Source organism: Garra rufa, chromosome 2, assembly GCF_049309525.1.
Source record: "Garra rufa chromosome 2, GarRuf1.0, whole genome shotgun sequence".
Taxonomy (NCBI): domain Eukaryota; kingdom Metazoa; phylum Chordata; class Actinopteri; order Cypriniformes; family Cyprinidae; genus Garra; species Garra rufa.
This window is the reverse complement of record NC_133362.1, coordinates 47,726,699-47,749,755: the sequence shown is the minus strand read 5'-3', so window position 1 is coordinate 47,749,755 and position 23,057 is coordinate 47,726,699. Positions and strand designations below refer to the sequence as shown.

Genomic DNA, 23,057 nt, shown 5'->3' with positions numbered 1-23,057 from the left:
TCATGGGCTGACTGAAGCCTGTCTTGCAACTGATTGGCGTACTCCCGCCCAGGTGGTGCATCGGGTGCATCTGGTGGGCGACCCATTAGCAAGGAAGTTCTCAGTTCTCTGCCCAGCATGAGAAGTGCTGGTGAACACCCAGTTGTCTCCTCTACTGCACTCCGAGTAGCAAGTAGAACCATTGGCAACTGCCGATCCCAGTCCTTTTGATCCCAGCTCACACACAGGGCCAGTTGGGTGGCCAGGGTACGATTATACCGCTCCACCAACCCATCACTCTAGGGGTGCAAGGGAGTTGTCCTCGTTTTCCGGATGCCCAACTGTCGACAGAAATCAGAGAACAGTTGGGATTCAAATTTCCTTCCTTGATCGCTATGCAATTCAGTGGGGACCCCAAAGTGAGCAAACATGTCTTCCAGCAGGACATCTGCCACGGTCCCGACCTCCTGATTGGGAATAGCATAGGGCTCTGGCCATTTTGTAAAGTAGTCCATGGCGAACACCACAAACCGATTTCCTCTAGGAGTCTGGGGAAATGGTCCTAACATATCCACCACCACCCGATCCATGGGACAGCTGACCAGACGTTGTTGCAGCAGGGCATGAGATTGGCCTGTTGGCCCCTTTTTGGCAGTGCAGGCATCACATCGACAACAGTAGGACTCTACATCCCTATGACAAGTGTTCCAGTAGAACTCTTGCCGCACACTTTTCAATGTTTTGTTCACCCCAAAATGTCCTACCCCTGCCTGTCCATGCATTACCTCCAAGACCAAGTGATGACAGGACTTTGGCACTACTATCTGCCACTTGGTTACGCCAGTTGCAGGTTCTACGAATTCCCTCTGCAACACTCCCATATTCAATGCCAAGCTCACATGGACCATAGCCCCCTCACCACTGGTCCGAAAACCGCAACCTCTTCCCATGCCAGCCTCCGCCCTGTTTCCACCCAGTTAATGACTACCTGGAGCTCAGGGTCCTTACGCTGTTCAACGGCCCATGCTACATTTGAATCGGGCAGCACTGCACAACAAGATGCTTCCATCTGCATCTCCGGGGTCTTGTCAGCTGGTTCCTGCCCTGTATATCCAGCTAGCAGCTCACACTGTGGGCAAGTGGCCCTGCAGCTGCGTTTGGCAACCCATCCGCATTCTGATGACTTTCCCCCTTCCGATGCTGGATAGTGAAATGAAATTGAGCTGAATCAGTTTTTTAACAGATTTGATACAATTACCTCAATTCACCCTGGTAACGACTCTTCAGCAGCTGAGTGACAACGACCAGCCACTTCACCCGCCCTCTCTTCCCTCACAGCTCATCTGGATGGCCCTGCTCGCACCTCGTCCCCAGACCCCTCGGCTGATAGTCATCACCTGGGAATTACTGGTTCTCCACCTCCACCGATTACATTCACCACTGAGCAGGTGAGAAGACAGCTGCAGAGACTCCACACAGGCAAAGCTGCAGGCCCTGATGGTGTTAGCCCTAGGCTCCTGAAAGACTGTGCCCCCCAGCTAAGTGGAGTACTTCACCATGTCTTCAACCTGAGCCTGAGTCTTCAGAGAGTCCCCGTCATGTGGAAGACATCATGCCTCGTTCCTGTTCCAAAGATGCCGCGTCCCACTGACTTGAAGGATTACAGGCCCGTGGCTTTGACGTCACACATTATGAAGACTCTGGAAAGACTCATTCTGGAACAGCTCTGGCCCATGGTCCAACCACTTCTGGATCCCCTCCAGTTCGCCTACCAGCCCCGCTTAGGAGTGGAGGACGCTGTCATCTTCCTGCTGAACAGAGTCTACATCCACCTGGACAAGCCGGCTAGCACTGTGAGAATCATGTGTTTTGATTTTTCAAGTGCTTTTGACACCATCAGGCCGGCCTTGTTGGCTGAGAAGCTGACAGCGATGCAGGTGGATGCCCCACTGGTGTCCTGGATGGTGGACTATCTGACTGGCAGACCACAGTATGTATGCCTACAGAGTTGTATGTCAGACAGACTGATCAGTAACACCGGGGCTCCACAGGAGACCGTCCTCTCTCCCTTCCTCTTCACTCTCTACACCACAGACTTCAACTACTGCACAGAGACCTGCCACCTCCAGAAATTCTCTGATGACTCTGCAGTGGTTGGATGTATTACTGGTGGTGATGAGAGGGAGTACATGGCCGTGGTGGATAACTTTGTCACCTGGAGCGAGAGCATCAAAGGGGTCAGTGTGGAGGTGGTGGAGGAGTACAAATACCTGGGAGTGTACTTGGACCACAAACTGGATTGGTGCAAGAATGTGGACACTGTGTACAGTCGTGGCCAAAAGTTTTGAGAATGACACAAATATTAGTTTTCACAAAGTTTGCTGCTCAACTGCTTTTAGATCTTTGTTTCAGTTGTTTCTGTGATGTACTGAAATATAATTACAAGCACTTCATACGTTTCAAAGGCTTTTATTGACAATTAAATAACATTTGTGCAAAGAGTCAGTATTTGCAATGTTGGCCCTTCTTTTTCAGGACCTCTGCAATTCGACTGGGCATGCTCTCAATCAACTTCTGGGCCAAATCCTGACTGATAGCAACCCATTCTTTCATAATCACTTCTTGGAGTTTGTCAGAATTAGTGGGTTTTTGTTTGTCCACCCACCTCTTGAGGATTGACCACAGGTTCTCAATGGGATTAAGATCTGGGGAGTTTCCAGGCCATGAACCCAAAATTTCAACGTTTTGGTCCCCGAGCCACTTAGTTATCACTTTTGCCTTATGGCACGGTGCTCTATCGTGCTGGAAAATGCATTGTTCTTCACCAAACTGTTGTTGGATTGTTGGAAGAAGTTGCTGTTGGAGGGTGTTTTGGTACCATTCTTTATTCATGGCTGTGTTTTTGGGCAAAATTGTGAGTGAGCCCACTCCCTTGGATGAGAAGCAACCCCACACATGAATGGTCTCAGGATGCTTTACTGTTGGCATGACACAGGACTGATGGTAGCGCTCACCTTTTCTTCTCCGGACAAGCCTTTTTCCAGATGTTTCAAACAATCGGAAAGAGGCTTCATCGGAGAATATGACTTGCCTCAGTCCTCAGCAGTCCATTTGCCATACTTTTTGCAGAAGATCAATCTGTCCCTGATGTTTTTTTGGAGAGAAGTGGCTTCTTTGCTGCCCTTCTTGACACCAGGCCATCTTCCAAAAGTCTTGGCCTCACTGTGCGTGCAGATGTGCTCACACCTGCCTGCTGCCATTCATGAGCAAGCTCTGCACTGGAGACGATCCTGGCGCTTGCTGGACTTTCTTGGACGCCCTGAAGCCTTCTTAACAATGCAGTGGAAAGTTTTTTTTCGGGATTAAGTTCATTTTCATGGCAAAGAAGGACTATGCAATTCATCTGATCACTCTTCATAACATTCTGGAGTATATGCAAATTGCTATTATAAAAACTTCAGCAGCAACTTTTCCAATTTCCAATATTTATGTAATTATCAAAACTTTTGACCACGACTGTACAGGAAGGGTCAGAGTCGCCTCTACTTTCTGAGGCAGCTGAGGTCCTTCAACATCTGCAGGACGATGCTGAGAATGTTTTATAAGTCTGTGGTGGCCAGTCCCATCATGTATGCTGTTGTCTGCTGGGGCAGCAGTCTGAGAGTGAGGGACATCAACAGGCTCAATAGAATCATTAGGAAGGCCGGCCATGTCGTGGGAGGGGAATTGGACTCTCTGACAGAGGTGTCTGAGAGGAGGATGCTGTCCAAAATAAAGACTATACTGGACTTTCCCTCTCACCCGCTCCACACTGTGCTGACCAGCTACAGGTGCTTGTTCAGCAACAGACTCCGACTCCCACGATGCACCACTGAGAGACACAGGAAGTCATTCCTGACTGTCTCAATTAAACTACTGAACTCTGAATTATAATAGTCACTCAGACACCGCACATTCATTCTGGTATATCCATGTCATGGTCTTTACTATGTAAAGGTTTTTATACAATAGTAAATATGTTTTTCTTTTTAGATACAACAAGGGATTTAAATGCTACCTAGGTATTTAGATATTTATTATATATTAAAATTTTATCGTGACTTTTAATTGTCTGTAACAAAACAAGAATTTCCCCTTGGGGATAAATAAAGGAATTCTGATTCTGATTCTGATTAATCGCTCGAAGGTCGCTGGAGCATTACAAAGACCAAAGGGCATAGTTCTAAATTGCCAAAGGCCCATTCCTGTCATAAATGCAGTCTTCAGTCTTGCCTCTGCACTTAAGGCAACCTGCCAATACCCACTCCGTAGGTCTAGCGATGAGAACCACTTGGAACCGGCTATTTTATCCAATGATTCATCAACTCATGGAATAGGGTAGGAGTCCATAATGGTCACCTCATTCAACTGCCTGAAATCAGCGCAGAAGCGTCAACTGCCATCCTTCTTAGGGACCAACACAACTGGCGAGGCCCACAGGCTTTCTGATGGCTCTATAATTCCTGCAGCCTTCATCTCCTCAAGGCAGCGATCTGCAGCTGCCTGTCTTGAGGCGGGCAAGCATCACGGATGCTGCTAGATGGGATGGGCATTGCCCGTGTTTATGCAATGCTGTACCAGTTGCGTCTGGCCGACATCACTGGCTGAAGTGGCAAAAACTGCATGATGGTGTTCCAGCACTCTCCACAATTTCTGCTTCTGGGGTCCCTCTAGATCTTCACTACTTCTCTCACAGACACCTTGTGCTGTCTGCATGGAAGCTGGGCTCACAATATCCTGGCTATTGGCACAGAGCAGTTCCTAGCAAAGGTTAGGGTTGCCGCCCCCAAGTCCAAAACCGGAACTGCCTGGTGCAGGAAGTCAATCCCCAGGAGACAGCATTCTGGGATCTCTGCAGCACAGACCCACATAACTGTTCTGTATCCACCCACCTTGATTTCCACCTCACAACGACCCATCATAGTTGCCTGCTCGCCCATGACAGTCACAAGAGTGAAACGGGAAGTCTGGAGAACTCTTCTCATCAAGAGCCTGGGATGGATAATGGTGACTGTAGAGCCGGTGTCCAGCAAAGCCCGCACTAACTGTCCATCCACTTTGAACTCAATCCGACAGCACTCGACTGGACTAGTCTTCTCAAGTGACAGACAGGCCGAGAGTACCTCCCTCTACTCCGGCCCCTTTCCGTTTCCCGAGGGCTGCGTAGAGGCCACCACATCCAGGGCAGTGCACTCCCGACGCAAATGCCCTGCTTTTCCACAGTGCCAACAAACCACGAGTTCCCTCTGGGGTGCATTCATCATAATAGTTGGTGACCTAGTCTGCTCTCCAGAGTATGCAGCAAAAACCCTGGGACGGCCAACAACTCCACTGGGCCGTTCATCCAATATCTCCTCTATTACTTGAGCTTGATCTAAGGCTTCATCAAGGCTAGATGTCTGAGCTATTCGTACCTGCTGTCGTAGGCAGTCTGGAGTCAATCCTCGGATGAACCAGAACCAATACATCTATCATATGTTCGCTGAATGTAGGATAGCTGCGTTGAGCTAGATGTCGTAGGTCAGCCTTAAACATGCCCAAAGTCTCCTTCGGTTGTCGGGTGTGCTTCTGAAAGTGTTGCCGTATGGCCGTTGGGGTGTGGTGTCCCCAAAATGCCGAAACAAGGCCTGATGCAGTGCTTGGGAACTATAAACCTGGCTTCCTTGGACATCCAACAATACCTGTTGAGCATCGCCATCTAAAGCAGCTGCAAGCTGACCCACTCTGTCAACTTCATCCCAACAGTTAACCTAAGCCACCATCTCAAACTTCTTCTGAAATGCCTCATAAGAAGAATGGCCATCATAGCACTTCAATTTCAGACAGCTACAGGTTTTATTAGCCCTCTGTTCAGGCTGAAGGGAGTTGGCGGGCACCGACTGGCCAGAGAATGTATAGCAAGTTGGGACAGCTTCTTTGATTGGGGGCTTTGGGACCCAGCAGGAGTGGTTGGATACATGCTTAAAATGATTTGAGTTTATGGCGTCTTTTCCAAGCCGTTAGGCAATGACTGATCAGAGTGCTTGTTAACACCATCCACAGACTCAGTGAAGTGAGAATTAGCCACTTTGCAGAGAGGTTTGGAGGACAGCATGCTTGTTAGTTGAACATTATAAGTAGGGGTACTTAAATAATAACTATTAGCCTTTTCTGGTATGTCCCTCAGGGTAACATGCCTGCAAACTGAGCTGTACTGATCAGTAGCAAACTCCTCTTTAATGGTCATTTCAACTGTTTGTGGATAATTATACTGGCAGCTTGAATCTTTAGAATAAACAGGAAAAGTTGACCCCCGACTTCCGGTTCCGGGTCAACACAACGGCGGTTCTCGCGACATTCATCCAACAAAAGCAGCCGAAAAGGGTTCGTGGGCAATAATGTGCATATTAACGCAACTCTCTCCTCAAGCGCTCGCTTTGCCTCCTCATTTAATAAATGGAGCGATCTTATTGGAATGTGTTCCATCGTTTTCTGGGAGTCACGACTGGGGAGCTGTGGTTAATCCTACTTCTGACACCAGTGTAACATCGTGCAACCTCCCAGAATAAACAGGCAGGAAACGGAGATCCGGTTCGACAAAACAGCAGCCAACGGCATTCGTTTATTTCCTGAACTTTCAACCTAAACAAGGGTATCAGGAGGTGTCCTAATTCTCAAAACAAGAAAACGCGGAGGCTTTTTAATATTTCTTTCTTCCTAGAGCTTTTCTTCCCTCTCTCCTCTGACGAACGAACCCCTCTCTCCCTTTCGCCCGCACCTCGCCCCTCCCGTAGACACCTCCCCCCATAACAGGTAATAACTTAACACATTTATAACGGGGAGCAACTGGCCTCAATGCCACACTATGTTGTGATTTTCTGTTTATAACTTTCTCTTGTAATAGCGCCTAAACCAGTACAGTACAGACTTTCCTCCATCTCATCCATTCTGCTTTTTTTCACACAGGTAAAGTGAAACTTTTATTCAAATTCTGAACTGATTATAGTGTAGAAAGCAAGCAAATAGCGCTTTCTTATAGTCACTAAAAAGCTGTCACTCACTTAAATTTACTGCAATATCCGTTAAGCTCTCGAGACTACAAATATACATCGTGTCTACATGTGCCGTTTAGCATTGAGTAAATTCTCACTGTCTCATCCTGTTTCATTTTATATATTTCTTTATTAATATCTTAACATATTATTATATGTTTTCTTAACCATTTGCACACACAAGTATTTTCCGGCTCTCCTCCTGATCGCAGACGGAGGCTTACAAGCCACTTTTTCCTGTGCTTTTCGGTCAATTTCTTGCCTTTCCCCCATTACCAACAGCAGATTTTCTTACAATGATAAAAGCTCTGTGTGGTTTCTCAGTTTGACCGATTTTGAGCGCCTGTAAACAATGCAAAACATAGACATTTTAAGTTTCTGCTATTGATTCCTATGGAGAAAAAAATACTTCTTGCCCTCCAGCTGCATTTTGCGCCACAGCAATGACGTCATGTGCAAACAACCTATAGTTATATATAGTTAATTTTTGTATTTTTTCTACAATTAAGCTGTTAGCTTGTTGTAATATTTTTTTATCTAAATTTTCCAGAAATAGGAATATATAAACACCTACATTATACTGTACAAAAGTAATACAAGACTAATATAGTTCTGTTACATTTATTTTGACAGGTTGCTGTACTTTTGTTGACGTACTTTTATTTTGACAGGTTGCCGTTTCTGTGTGTATACAGTAGCCTATAATATGATGCTAGTTTTCTCAAATGAAACGGTAAAATTCACATGAAGTGACACTCACAGCAGCTCTGGAGATTAAATGTATCTGTTCATGTGAGACGCAAAGGCCAAAAATTACCGGTAGCGTCACGCGTCAGTACTTGTGTAGTAAATCGTCTCCGCCATTCATACATAGAGGCAAACGGAACATGCAGGATTCATATATAAACCGTCTTTTTGTGTTTTAATATTCACAGACACTAGTCTATATTGCGATTCGAATTAAGTGACAGACCAACTTTTTATTTTTTTCATCTAAAAATATCTAAGGCTATTTAGTTTGTTTAATAAAATAACAAGGTATAGACCTGTTCTATAAGAAAGGTAACCTTAAATGACTTATATTGTGATCTGGCTCTATATAGAAATAATATAATGTAATTAACTTGTATAATGGCAGGGGAAACACTGATGATAATAATAGTTAGATGCTATTTGCACAATATTGTTCTGTTTATTCTAAATGCTATGCTGCAGTTTTGTTATCTGCTGCCTTAAATGCTTTTGGGCTGTCAGTGTTTATATTGTTCATCAGCTGGAAAAATCATTCTGAAAGTGATTCCAATGATATTGTTCCTCTGTGTAGTTATTATAGTTTATAGGTATAGTGTAATTTCTTACAGTCAAAATGAGTGTTCAAACTTTGTAGCTGTAGTTATCGCTATAGTTTTTATTCCTGTTCAGAACAGGCCTTAAATCAGTAACAATAGGAAACTGTTCAGAAATTTACTTACATACTAGTGCTAAGACACACATTATACTGTTTACAGTTAGTGCCTGCACACACGCACTTGACTCACAGTTCATGAGATATTATGTTATTGTAGGCCTACATGAATGATCGAATCTCAGTTTATAATTAACATTTACCATCTCTGGTTTACTAAGTTTACCTCCGTAATTACTTCACTGTCAGACTCATTGCTGTTGTCAAAAGATTTGTTGTATCCGTCATGCTAGACATTTATTGTGTCTCTTGCAAATGCAGCAGTTTTTCAGCATCTGCTGGAAACACTCTTGAATGAATAGCATAATTTCTGCTGTTGCTGCACAAAATCTACTTCTCATGCACAGTGTTATACCACAAACAACACAAATATTTAATACTTTTTCCAACATTCTCCTGCTTTACATAAATGACACGTTGACCTTTGTCTTGGCAGCTGCTTTGTCCTCATACAGATATCCTTGTACAGAATCTGGTGCTTCTCAATTAATTATTGGTGCATGCTCATTTGCTTTCCTTGTGTCCTTGCTCCTCTCTCTCAAGATTCAAGGGCAGCATGTAAGGAAAGAAAACAAGGTGGAGGAATCTGAAAAATGTTTAGAATAAAATGTAATATTCTTGCTTACAAAGTGACATTTTAATTAAGAATTTCATAATAAAATGAACAAGGCAAGTGCACAGGGAACCAAGTTGAGCGCTTTTAGGTAGGAAATAATTAATAAAAAGTTTACAAGGTTAATAACATCAAATCTTTGATCAAGTTTTGCTTGACACAGCTTCCCCATTTTTTAATCTGTTAATTCAGTTCCACATATGTAAACTGTTTTTCAACTGTGACCAGTTGTTTAAAGCATAAAGCCTGATCATAGGCCACAACACCTTCAAAAAGATCATGCACAATGCATGGAGGCAAGCCAGGCTGGCAGACATGGTAGTTTGATAACTCATTGAACAGCGTGTAAAATTTATCCTTTTTTCTGGTGCAAATCATCTGCTTGGACATGACCTTTATATGACTGCACATTCCTGCTTGGTCCTTGGCAAGCGGGTCTGCCACAAATGTTGGTCTATCAATTTCACAGAATCTTCAAAAGAAGGAACTGCTGCTGAAATTTTCAACCTAACCCCCAATAGTGCATGAGCCTAGATTATCTCCAATGGCACACACAATTGCTTTAAGAATCTCATCATCCAGCATTTGGGTGCCACTCACCTCGAGGTCTTTGAGATCATTTGGCAATTGTCGCATCACAAAGTCTTGCCCAAAGAACTGAAAATCTTGCTCTCTGCAAAAGAGAACAAGTTGCATATGGTCAGTGGTTGATAGATTATTAGGCAAAATGTCTAAAGTGTGCTTTATGCTTTTTCTTGGACTGACTACTTCAAATGAGTCCTGATAAAGCATCAAGATTAAGGACATGGGATCAGACTTAAACAAAGCATCTTCTGCAACTTCTTTCCATCCTAAATGTCCTTAAGAATATCTTTGTTGTGAATTTGCAAATGGGTATAGCTGTGCTGCTCCCTCATGGACTCACACTTGAAAAGACCAGCAATTGTTTTTTATTGGAATGTATTGGGCAAAAAATTCATTTTCTGCTTCATTGTTTCCTAAACAAATGGGAACTGGCTCAATGTAGTTGAAGCTTTGTTTGAACACTGTTTCCCTTCTCTCTGTTTTCAGTATCTGAGTGTTGTAAGTATGGAGAAGATCATCCATTTTAATCTCATCTACCACTTTTTCTATATCAGTCTCAGGAACTCCACGTAGAATCAGCTTTTCTTTTAGTTTACTCAGCAAATTTGAAAGGCTGATGTCATGTATTTCCTGGAGTCCTTCAATGACTGCTTGAAAGATGTAGGGAGCAACAGTTTTGTCTACAACTCAAGATAAAACAGGTCCGGATTTTTCAGAAGCATCTACATCATCTACATGTTCAGAGAAAATCTCATCTATAGTCATTTCACTTGAGACAGCAGCCTCAAACCTGTCCTTAAAATAGACCACAGACTTTATTTGTTCTCTGAACAATACATTATAGGCTATGTATTTTTGCACTGTTTAAATGGACAAGTTACTGTTATGCCCTCTTTCAAATGGGATTTTAGATGTGAAAAGAAATCAGTCAAGTCGTCACAATGCACAAAGCAACATTCAATGTGACAAGTCAGATCAGTACTGCAGAGTTGTGCCACATCTACAGGTTGTCTCTCATTATGATATTGATATAAGTGTGACTTAAAAGCTTTTGAACACCAACCTGCATTTTACATTTAAGCGCTGCATTTGGCAAATTTCTGTGTAATTTCTATGCCTTACATAAGCCAAAACAGTACCAAATTTATGTGAACAAAACTGACAGATGATCTTGAAACTTTTGGATGCAAACTATCCTTAATTCCCACACTCAGAAAAGACAATTCACCAAAATATGTTTTGCATGCTAATTGTAACTGTACCAGGCATACTTTCCCACTGCCCACACAAAAGTCAAAGACTAAATTACTACCGTAAGTCACTACTTTACAGCTAACAAATTTAACAGCTAGCCACCTAAATATAAACATGGCCCACGGATGGGGTTACCAATATGACCTGCGAATATCTCACAAAAGTGAGTACACCCCTCACATTTCAGCAACCATTTTAGTATATCTTCTCAAGTAACAATACTACAGAAATGAAACTTGGATATATTTAGTAGTCAATGTGCAGCTTGTATAGCAGTATAGATTAACTGTACCCTGAAAATAAATCAACAATAACTCAACAGCCATTATTGTCAAAATAGCTGGCAACAAAAGTGAGTACACCCTAAGTGATAACAGCAGTATGTTGTTTAACCATGCAAAGCCACATGTCCTATTCATCATGTTTATGACGTCTGCTTGACAGGACCATACAAAGTTGTATATCTTGTATTAGAGCAGTTAATATGAGGTGCTTTAAGTACAATTCTCTCATACTGACCACTGGATGTTCAACATGGCATCTCATGGCAAAGAACTCTCTGAGGATTTGAGAATTAGAATTGGTACTCTCCACAAAGATGGCCAAGGCTATTAGAGGTTCAGTAACACCCTGAAACCGAGTTACACTACAGCAGGGTCATACAGAGGTTTTCCAAGATGGGTTCTATTCGAAACAGGCCCTGCACGGGTCGATCAACGAAGTTGAGCACTTGTTCTGTGCGTCAGGTGCAGAACCTGGCTTCAAAAAACAGATGCATGAGTGCTGCCAGCATTGCTTTAAAGGTCACAGAAGTGGAAGGTCAGCTTGTCAGTGCTCAGACCATACGCCACACACTGCAACAGGTCGGTTTGCATAGGCGTTGTCCCAGAAGGAAGCCTCATCTGAAGCTGGCTCACAAGAAAGCCCGCAAACAGTTTGCTGAAGACAACCTGTCCAAGAGCATGAATTACTGGAACCATGTCCTGTGGTCTGATGAGACTATAAGATGAACCTGTTTGGCTCAGATGGTGTCCAGCATGTGTGGCGATGCCCTGGTGAGGAGTACCAAGAAAATTGTGTCTTGCCTACAGTCAAGCATGGTGGTGGTAGCATCATGGTCTGGGGCTGCATGAGTGCTGCTGGTACTGGGGAGCTGCAGTTCATTGAGGGAAACATGGATTCCATTATGTACTGTATTCCATGCTCAGGATGATTAAGGCAGTGCCAGATAACAATAGTGCTAACACAATATATTGACACTTTGGACAAGTTCACTTAGGGTGTACTCAATTTTGTTGCCAGCTATTTTGACAATAATGGCTGTATGTTGAGTAATTTTCAGGGAACAATAAATATATACTGTATCGATACAGTATGTAAATAATAAGTCACTTGCCACAGTTGTGAATCACTCCTCTTGCTGCTCACGAATCTCAACCATTGAAGATCCCACAATGCCAATGGAAATTTTATATTCTGTACACGCAACTCCAGAATGCATTGCATTACAGTTTACAGCAATATGCTACCGTAAAATATTGCTGTAATTTTACAGTAATTTATTACAGTGAAGGTATATTTCAGATAACATTACCTCTAAATAAAACTGAACTGTGTGGTTGATTGCTTTTAATGGAAATTATATGCAGACAGAGGGTGCTTCTGAATTCCCTAATGAAACTGCCTAGTTTCATCACTCTTCCATCTCAGCATGTGACCTAGAAACCGATAAAACTCTGCCATGATGAATGACATGCAAGTTGTCTAATTTTACCATGAGAATGTGAGGATGTAGGGCAGAGGAATAATTGTGAGTAGCTTCAGTGAAGATACACAGGTGCATCCTATATGGAGGAACTCTTTGTTGTGAACAGCATATTCTAGGGCATTCAAAAGATAAATTGAGTGTCTCCATGCCACTGGTTGTTGGACTGGTTTCTTTTATAATTTTGTCTGGCTCAACCAGACAATGGATGGCTGTATATAATGCCTTGGCTTCTACATTAATTCATTCATTATCAAAACAGACAATAAATCAGACAGTACAAAATACAAAACAATACAACACACTTTAAAATAATCTAGTAACTGTCATTAGTGCTAGGGGATAATGACTCTGAATGTCCCAGTAGTCTCCAATTATTCTCACTGAATAACTAGAGAGTAATAATGTGAAAACGAAAATGAATACAAATAAGTGTGAAGTTCATAGGGATGCTGGAATATTACTCACAAGCGTAAGGTCCCGAAAACTACATGTGAAAAAAGCAAAAGAGGTATGAATAAAAAGGTAGTTACTTATTAAACTGAGCACTGTTACTAATTTGTTGATATCTTGTAAGTCAGTAGTAGTTACTGGAATGTTAATGTTGTGTTAGTCATTTGGTCATGTGTAGTTATATAACAGTATTCCACAGTGTTACCAAAGATGATGCAGATAAGAAGAGAGTTTACCCTATATGGGTTTATAAAAATAAAAACATGTTGATATCTTAATAAACTAAATGAAGGTCAAGAGATCAAATAAAAATATATACAATTATATGCACTAGACCACAAATTGGTTATAAAGCATAGTGAGCTATAATACACAGGACTATGCAACAAAGTATAAATTATCCAGCATGCATATAAATGGACCCTTTTTCATGTTTATGTACATTTGTAACACTATATTTTGTATTATATCACCTTTACTTCAGGTTACAAAACAACTAGTTAATGCTAATGTGAGGGTGCTTCTAATGCAGCGTCTATGTGAGGGACGGTAAATTTGACTTTGTTCTCTCTTCTGACTGGCAATATCAGTCTCTCTCTACTATTGTGGAGTTTTTCTTTTGCTATTTGAGCAAATGGGAATGCAAAAAAATATTTGTGATCAAATCAGATTTTATCCAACTATGATGACTCCATAATATCTCTATAGTCAAGAGCATTTGACAGTATAGCCTGAACAAGTGTTTTCCCAACTGCTAGATTAAGGCAGGCCCTGTTATGATATACAACCCCAACCAAACCTTCAACTTCTTAAGTGTGCAATATTAACTCTAAAAGAAAGCCAGCTATCCAACTAGACATCCAAATACTTATATAATCACACTGTTGAGTGTCCCCTCTGGAAATATGAATGCTATCAATATCTGGGATATAGAAGTTAGCATTAACTACCAACTTCATACAATGAATCTTTCAGCATTTGAAAAGCAGTCTGGAGCTCATCAACAACCTGGCTTAGAAAAGAGACAGCTGAATAGACCATAGTATCATCTGCATTAAGATACATTTCTGGCGTAGACAGGTCCTTCCCAATGTTTTTCATAAAAATAGAAAAAAAACAAAAAAAAACAGATGCTAGCATCCTTGGGGGACTCCCTTAGAAATCCCCATCTACTGTGTATACACACTGAGGTCACTTTACATATAGATAGTACTTGAACCACCCTATAGCCTTGGCACCCAAGCCCATATCACTAATTCTGAATCAAATTTGGAGACATCACCAAAAAGGGCCACTCGATGCAGTTTTCTGGCAATGGCACTCATAATATCATTTGGTACCAACGCACTGTAGCTGCAGATTTTGTGCTTAAGATGTTATGATCAGTCAAGAACTGTTTTAATTGAGATTAAACATATGCAGGATAAGATGTTGCTACCTGTTGTGCTAGCACGTACCAGATAACCGCTGCTGATTGTTGAAGCAGCTCCATGGAGACCAGCTAGTGAAGAAAGGAAGACAGGGGAGTTCAATGGGTCATTTTCCTTCTTTGACATTTTATTGATGGGCCCACATTGCCTCTAGACGGCTTGATGGCAAATTCTTGCATCCCAGAATCACCCCCCTCCGTTTCCTTCCGTGCCACTAGGTTACTTTACGGTCCTAATAGGATCTTGCTTTTTCATCTACAGCCAGTGGCTGGTTCTTTCTGCTGCCACAGAGAAGGCTTTGATGGCATGGCACAAGCTCCAGCCTTTAATCCCTAGGTCTCTTTGGAGTCTGATGGTCAAAGCAGCCACACAGCCTCTTCATCTCACCTTTGGCCACCATGCCAGCTTTAGCAGCTAGCTCTCTCCATCCCATCTTTCCAGGGTACAGTAGGTTCAACAATGTGGAATGTGGAATGAACAATCTGATATACCTTCTGTTGGCTGATGTCAACCAGCATTTTCCAGTCAGTAGATCTGGCCTTGCTCTGTTGATAAAGAGATATGTCTAGTTGTCTTGACCCCTGCTCTGACCAAAGTAATTGCTTATACAGGGATTATTTGTGGTAGAAGGAAATTCACAGCAGTTTGTTTACTTTCCAGGATAGAAACGAGGCTCTTATGAACTTGGATATGCTGCCAAGTATACCTTCTCTGATTGAGACTCACCTACAAGCTGTAAGCATATGTTTATTGGAGGCATGAAAGGAACACAGGGCAAATCTCAGGTCTTTGCCAAGCCACTGATGAAGATTGGGCATGATTGGAAGGATGTAATATGTTGCTTTGATGGTTAACAGACCTGCTTCCATCATCTACAAATTCTTCCAAGTAGCTTTTCTCTTCTGTACACCTTCCCACCTCGTCCATTGCCCCTGCTTGCCAAGACAGACTCACTTGACCCAACATTCGCCCTCTTTCTGACACTGTACTTTCTCCACCTCCATCTTCCTATAGAGTGTATTTGCATCTGATAAGTTACATTAAATATCAACCATACAAGCTAATTCACAAAACTAGAAAAACACCCTGCACAAGTAGAAACCGCCTTTAACATATTTAATAACTCTGTAGTTATACCATATTAACATAGTTATACTTTATTTACAAACATGAAATTTACACTCAAAATGAGAACAAAGAAAAAGCTATAGATTGCATTTGTAATGCAAACATTTTGACATCATAAAATAGACAGATTTTGATTTTAAATGCTTCCTGACATCTCTTCAACCAGTGCTTTAACATCACTGAGCAGTTTTTGTGCAGTTACCCCTCTCATAACATCATTTAGATGTCATTTGGAGAGTACAGGTTGGACTTGTTAATGTTTATTACAAAAAAGTCTGCTCAGAGAGATATGCAGTCCTTAACATGCTGAGGGTTTTGGAGGCAAAACTGTGAGTGGTGTGCACAGATTTTTAAGAGGGAAAATGAGCTGGGTTACTTTGGGACAGATGTATCGCCCACAGATCTAGTTTCATCTCAAATGTGCAAATACTTTTATAATGTTCATGAATTTGTTGCAGCCTTGCATCTTAATGTTGAACACATTTAAGTGCTCAGTTATGTCCACCATAAAAGCAAGATCACAAACTCACTTGGGGTCATCTGTTTTTTTTAAGGCATCAAATTGCTGATGGTTGAGCCCCTTTTCTCTGATAAAAAATTAACCATTTTTATCACTACACTCATGATGCTGTCTATTTTTAGGGTTTTGCTATACAATGCTTCTTGATGTAATGGACAATAAAAATTCCAGAATTATTTGGGTTTGGTTCTCTTTTTGAATTTTTTCTTTTAATTTTTTATAACACCTGCCTTTTTCCCAGTCAACCACCAATTTCTCTAGAGCACCAATAAGGCTGGAGTAAATTTTGTTGGAAGTAGTTGTATCTGTAATTGGCACCAGCACAACTAATTATTTGGTGATGGTCAAAGATTCATCAATACCTCAAATGACTCTCATCGAGTGCTATAAGGAAAGCAATGCATGTCTTTACTTTTTCTTTTACTTGATGGTTTGAGCCTCTTGCAAGGTCCTCAATTCTTTCAGCCATAGTATTTTTGACAAGCTAATTTTGGCAAAAGCCTGTTCCGCCGCCTTTACCATACACTTCCTGACAAATTCTCCCTCTGAAAACAGCTTTAATGCTGAAGCAATTTCATTGGCAATCAAATAGCTGGCCTTTAAGGTTTAACATTGATTGCTGTTTTTTCAAAGCTGATGCTAGATCATTAACTTTTCCCGTTCTGAGCTGTCCAATGTATTTTCCATATTTCTTTGCATGCACTTCATAGTTCTGTTTAATGTTGTACTCTTTTAGCACAGCCATGAGTTGTGAGCAGAATAAACATACTGGTCTGCCATTGATCTCACAGAAGAAATACATTTCTTTCCATTTCTCCTGCTTCTACTTTTCAGGTCAATTTTTTGTTTCTTTTTCTGTTTTTGTTTTTTTAAATCTCAAAAGCTTGCCTCACATAGCATCAGTTCCAAACATCAGTTACATGCAGTGTCGAATGTAACTCATTACTAAGTAATTAGCTACTGTAATTTAGTTACTGTAATTTACCCTGAAAAAGTAAAGTAAGGGATTACTCCTGTAATTTAACTAAATACTGTGTATAGACTATACATATTATATACAATACAATTGTGAATTTAACATCAAAATGTAAAGTCTAACCTTAGATTGCATGCTTTTTATGTACCTTTTTTATTTTAAATACTTTGGTGAGTTAATAAGAATATTGACACTTTAGTGTCCATTTCTCACTACTTGGTTATTAGCATGAATATTACTGTACTTAAAAAGTACATATGTGTGTCTTATTCTATAAAACCTTCTAAATCCTTAATCCTACCCCATTCTTAAACTTAACAACTATTTTACTACGTGTTAATAAGCAGTAATTGGGAGTACAGTGCAGACCAAAAGTTTGGACACACCTTCTCATTCAGAGTTTTCTTTATTTTCATGACTATGGAAATTGTAGATTCACACTGAAGGCATCAAAACCATGAATTAACACATGTGGAATTATATTTAATTCTATAAAATATTTAATTCTATATATACTATATATACTTCTGCACAACACAACTGATGATCCCAACCCCATTTATAAGGCAAGAAATCCCACTTATTAAACCTGACAGGTCACACCTGTGAAGTGAAAACCATTTCAGGTGACTACCTCTTGAAGCTCATCAAGAGAATGCCAAAAAGTGTGCAAAGCTGTAATCAAAGCAAAAGGTGGCTACTTTGAAGAACCTAGAATATGACATATTTTCAGTTGTTTCACACCTTTTTGTTATGTATATAATTCCACATGTGTTAACTCATAGTTTTGATGCCTTCAGTGTGAATCTACAATTTTCATAGTCATGAAAATAAAGAAAACTGTATATTGAAGCAAAGGTGTCCAAATGTACCCAGGACCAGGATTACAAAGCCCTGGAAATTGTACTTCATCAGATATAACAAAGTTATATAAGTTTGAACTTGGGAATTTTTACTTTTTTTTTTTTTTTTTTTTTTTTTACACAGGCAACAGCACAGTGATCACTGACATTGTAATACTTCTGTCTAAATATATAAGATAAGTGTTTTTGTATCAATGAGTTCCAGTAATGTTGATATATTCAGATATTTTTGGTTGGGCTCAGTAGAAGCATTAATACATTTCATGAGGTGTAAATGGCCAAACAGTTTCCTAATTGAAAAGCAAATGTATAATGAATTCTGATTCACTTCAGACTATGTAAAGCATCCAAAAGAGAGGAAAAGGCTTATTTGGAGTGGTGGTCTAAAACAAATATTATTATTATTTTTCACATTCACCTTTAACAGCAAATAGCTGCACACCTGAACTGAATGACAAAATCAAATCAACAACCATGACAATGAACACAATAGGGAAAAAGTGCAAACTGAAAGTCCAAACTAAGGGATATCATGACAATTATTGTGTCAGTAATCTATTACATTATGAACACTGTCAATCAATCAATCAATCAATCAATCAATCAATCAATCAATCAATCAATCAATCAATCAATCAATCAATCAATCAATCAATCAATCAATCAATCATCAACCTTTATTTATACAGCGCTTTTAACAATATGGGTTGTGTTGACCTAATTAATGCAGCCTAACAATCCTTTAACGGATTTGGATTACAGAAATGTGTTAAGTGTAGGCCAGGTTAAAGAGATGTGTCTTTAATCTAGATTTAAACTGACAGAGTGTGTTTGCCTCCCGAACAGTGTTAGGTAGATTGTTCCAGAGTTTAGGCGCTAGATAAGAAAATGATCTGCCACCGCCAGTTGATTTTGATATTCTAAGTATTATCAAATTGCCAGAGTTTTGAGAACGCAGCGGACGTGAGGGACTATAATATGATAAGAGCTCGCTCAAGTACTGAGGAGCTAAACCATTGAGGGCTTTAAAAGTAATTAGCAAGATTTTAAAATCTATACGATGTTTAATAGGGAGCCAGTGCAGTGTTGACAGAACCGGGCTAATATGGTCATACTTTCTAGTTCTAGTAAGAACTCTAGCTGCTGCATTTTGGAGCAGCTGGTGTTTGTTTATTAAGAGTGCAGAACAACCACCCAAGAAAGCATTACAATAATCTATCCTTGAGGTCATGAATGCATGTATTAATGTTTCTGCATTTGCCATAGGTCATAATTTCAATATATTTTTGAGATGAAAAAATGCAGTTTTGCAAATGCTAGAAATGTGGCTTTTGAAACGAAAGATTTCTATCGAATAGCACACCTAAGTTCCTAAACGATGACAAAGAATTGACAGAGTAGCCATCAAGTGTTAGACAGGTGTTTTTTAGGTTATTACATGCGAAGGTTTAGGTCTAATAATTAACACCTCTGTTTTTTCAGAATTTAGCAGTAGGAAGTTACTTGCCAACCAGTTTTTTATATCAACTATGCATTCAGATAGAACATAAAGTATTGGCGTATGTATGAAACTTATGTTTACAATATAATATAATATATTTTCTAACCCATGTAAAATGTATTAAAACAGACAGTAGTTTCCAGCCAGGTGAACAAAACCAAAGCTGTGCTCTCGAGTAAAACAAGACTAAGAGAGATGTCAGGATCCCATCTCCACAGATGCAAATAAGAAAGCCTGACATTATTGGCAGCATAATTAAGCATCGCTACACTACAGAGTTCAGCTCTTCTCTGGTACTCTGTGTAGAAATGCAGTGTTACCTAAAAGCTATAAGCATCATAAATACCCACTGTTCACTCCTATTATCATAGGTGACTCTAATGTGGCTTTGGTCAGTACATGTAGCATCTGAGACGCCGTAATCTTTACTATCGTCATGACAGTCAACATGTCAGCTACGCACAGGAACTAACAATCAAACTTTTGATTGTGTGATACATTGATTGCATTGCTTCTTTTTTTTGCTTTCTTTGTGTCTCTGATTCTCATAATGATGGTGTTTCTGCAGGACCCAGCACTACCTGTCAGGAGGATTCATGTGCCAATCAGGGGGTTTGTATTCAGCAGTGGGAGGGCTTCACCTGCGACTGCAGCATGACCACATACGGAGGACCACTGTGTAATGATGGTAAGTGAATTTTTCCGTCCTGTTTTAAGCAGTGCATCAGAAGCCTGGTTGATATGACGTGTTGATACACTGAAATCATATTTAACAGTAGCAGTTCAGCAGGGTCACAAATGATGAGGTGACAGCCTCCATGCTAATGTTAATGCATTTGGATGAGTGCAGGCCCTATTCATTATATGTTTCATGATGTTTGTGGGGTTGCGTGTGTATGTTGGTGTGTGTGTGTGTGTGTTTGTGTGCATGTAATCTTTATTTCTAATAGGAGTGTGCTGTGCGATGGTAGGTGATGTGTTTTAGCATTTGGAAATGAACATGGCTGTGATTGGTGCTGTCCTAAACAGTCATGATCTAATCTGTAATGTTTTAGGATGATTGAATATAAATAATTGGAAGCTTATTGTGTTCTCTAGTACTGTTTTGGTTTGATCTATTCCATCTCCTTTTAGCAAATGTATCTGCACAAAACAGTGAATTGTATCACAACAATAATAATTTAGAATTTTGATGTATGTCTTTAGCATTCCTATCTCTCTCTCTCTTTTTTTTTGGTGCAATTTTAATACTTTCTCTCAGGAATTTTGTGCAATTGTAATACTTTCTCTCTGGTATATTTCTTACTAGTATACCAAATATTTTTGTGAGTGATCATTTGGATTTAAACAAACTCTGAGAGTTTTTTCTTGTCAAGGAAAATGTTTAGATATACTACAGTAAATTAACTGTACTAGATGCATTTTCTGCTGGTCTCAGTGTGTTAAAGCGCTGCTGCATGTTCTGTCACCACTTGAGGGCACTCATGTGAAGCACACACAACACTTTCTGATAAACGGACAGCCTGTCTTTTTGAAGCCTTCTTTCTAGTTGCTCTCATTTTTGTGTATTTTGTTTTTCAGGTCTTTGTTAGTTAATGGCATTAAACTCACTCAGTTAATTACTTCTATATAACACCTTCTTGAAAGGATGGAGTATTGATGCTGCATGGGCAGACATATTAAAGGACTGAATAACCAGGTGTAATTAGACAAATGTAAGATCAAAGGTAAATTAACAGATTGAATACATGATGAAGCCAATAGTGACGGTAAAGCCATGTGCTGATGGAAATTAATAATGCACTTTACAGCATTTGCCTTCCTGTGTTCGTGGTTAGAGAGGATCACATCTCTCATTTTGATCATATTATGTGTTACTGAGAACATGCATTAGATTTGCTGTAAATGTTCTTTAATTTAGCATTGCTATTTGACCACTGTTTATGAAAAACGTTACTGACATTATAAAAATATAAATTGAAATAATTTGTTTATAAATTATTTAAAAGTGCACATCAGTCTGAATCAAACTAGTACTATTAGACAAGAAGACAACACATTATTTACTAACATCTATTTCTGTTTTTGATGATCAAAGTAATGCACAAAACCACTCCATTAATCCAAAATTATGCATATTTAGAAAACAAAAATTGCTAAATTCTTACATGCTTACATTAAATAATGGGTAACTGTACAGCTTTAGGCTGATTGACAGACATATTGACAGATGACGTTATGAGGATATGAATTACAAACAAGTCACATATGGTCATAATTTATTTATTTATTTCTAAACCATTATAACCATATGTGATTTTTTTCTATGTTCTTCGAAGATATCTGGCATTTCTAAATGAACAGTGAATGTTCATTATAATACTTAAATATACAGTGGTGTGAAAAAGTGTTGGCCCGCTTCAATTTATTTTTTTTTTTTGCATGTTTGTCACACTTTAAGTTTCAGATCATCAAACAAATTTAAATATTAATCAAAGATAACACAAGTAAACACAACATGCAGTTTTTGAATGAAGTTTTTTTATTATGAAGGGGAAACAAAATCCAAACCCACATGGCCCTGTGTGAAAAAGTGTTTGCCACCTAAACTTAATAACTGGTTGGGCCACCCTTAGCAGCAACAACTGCAATCAAGCGTTTGCGATAATTTGCAATGAGTCTGTTACAGCGCTGTGCAGGAATTTTGGCCCACTCATCTTGGCAGAATTGTTGTAATTCAGCCACATTGGAGGGTTTTTGAGCATGAACCGCCTTTTTAAGGTCATGCCACAGCATCTCAGTAGGATTCAGGTCAGGACTTTGACTAGGCCACTCCAAAGTCTTCATTTTGTTTTTCTTCAGCCATTCAGAGGTGGATTTGCTGGTGTGTTTTGGATCATTGTCCTGCTGCAGAACCCAATCCTTCAGCTTGAGGTCACCAACAGATGACCAGACATTGTCCTTCAGGATTTTTTGGTAGACAGCAGAATTCATGGTTCATTTATCACAGCAAGTCTTCCAGGTCCAGAAGCAGCAAAACAGCCCCAGACCATCACACTACCACCACCAGATTTTACTGTTGGTATGACATTCTTTTTCTGAAATGCTGTGTTACTTTTACGCCAGATGTAATGGGACACACACCTTCCAAAAAGTTCAACTTTTGTCTCATCAGTCCTCAGAGTATTTTCCCAACAGTCTTGGGGATCATCAAGATCTTTTCTGGCAAAACTGAGATGAGCCTTTATGTTCTTTTTGCTCAGCAGCGGTTTTCATCTTGGAACTCTGCCATGCAGGCCATTTTTGCCCAGTCTCTTTCTTATGGTGGAGTCATGAACACTGACCTTAACTGAGGCAACAGGAGGCCTACAGTTCTTTAGATGTTGTTGTGGGGTCTTTTGTGATCTCTTGGATGAGTCGTCGCTGCGCTCTTGCGGTAATTTTGGTCGGCTGGC

At 40.2% G+C, this 23,057-nt stretch overlaps 1 protein-coding gene across 4 annotated transcripts in view; it reads left to right on the top strand.

The window, feature by feature from the left end:
• nrxn1b (neurexin 1b) overlaps positions 1 to 23,057 on the top strand; it is a 179,372-nt gene that overhangs the window by 82,583 nt on the left and 73,732 nt on the right. For all 4 annotated transcript variants that reach the window (XM_073834315.1, XM_073834314.1, XM_073834313.1 and 1 more), the window contains exon 14: positions 20,171 to 20,290. In XM_073834315.1, the coding sequence (XP_073690416.1) occupies positions 20,171 to 20,290 (120 nt within the window). The remainder of the gene's footprint in view (positions 1 to 20,170; positions 20,291 to 23,057) is intronic.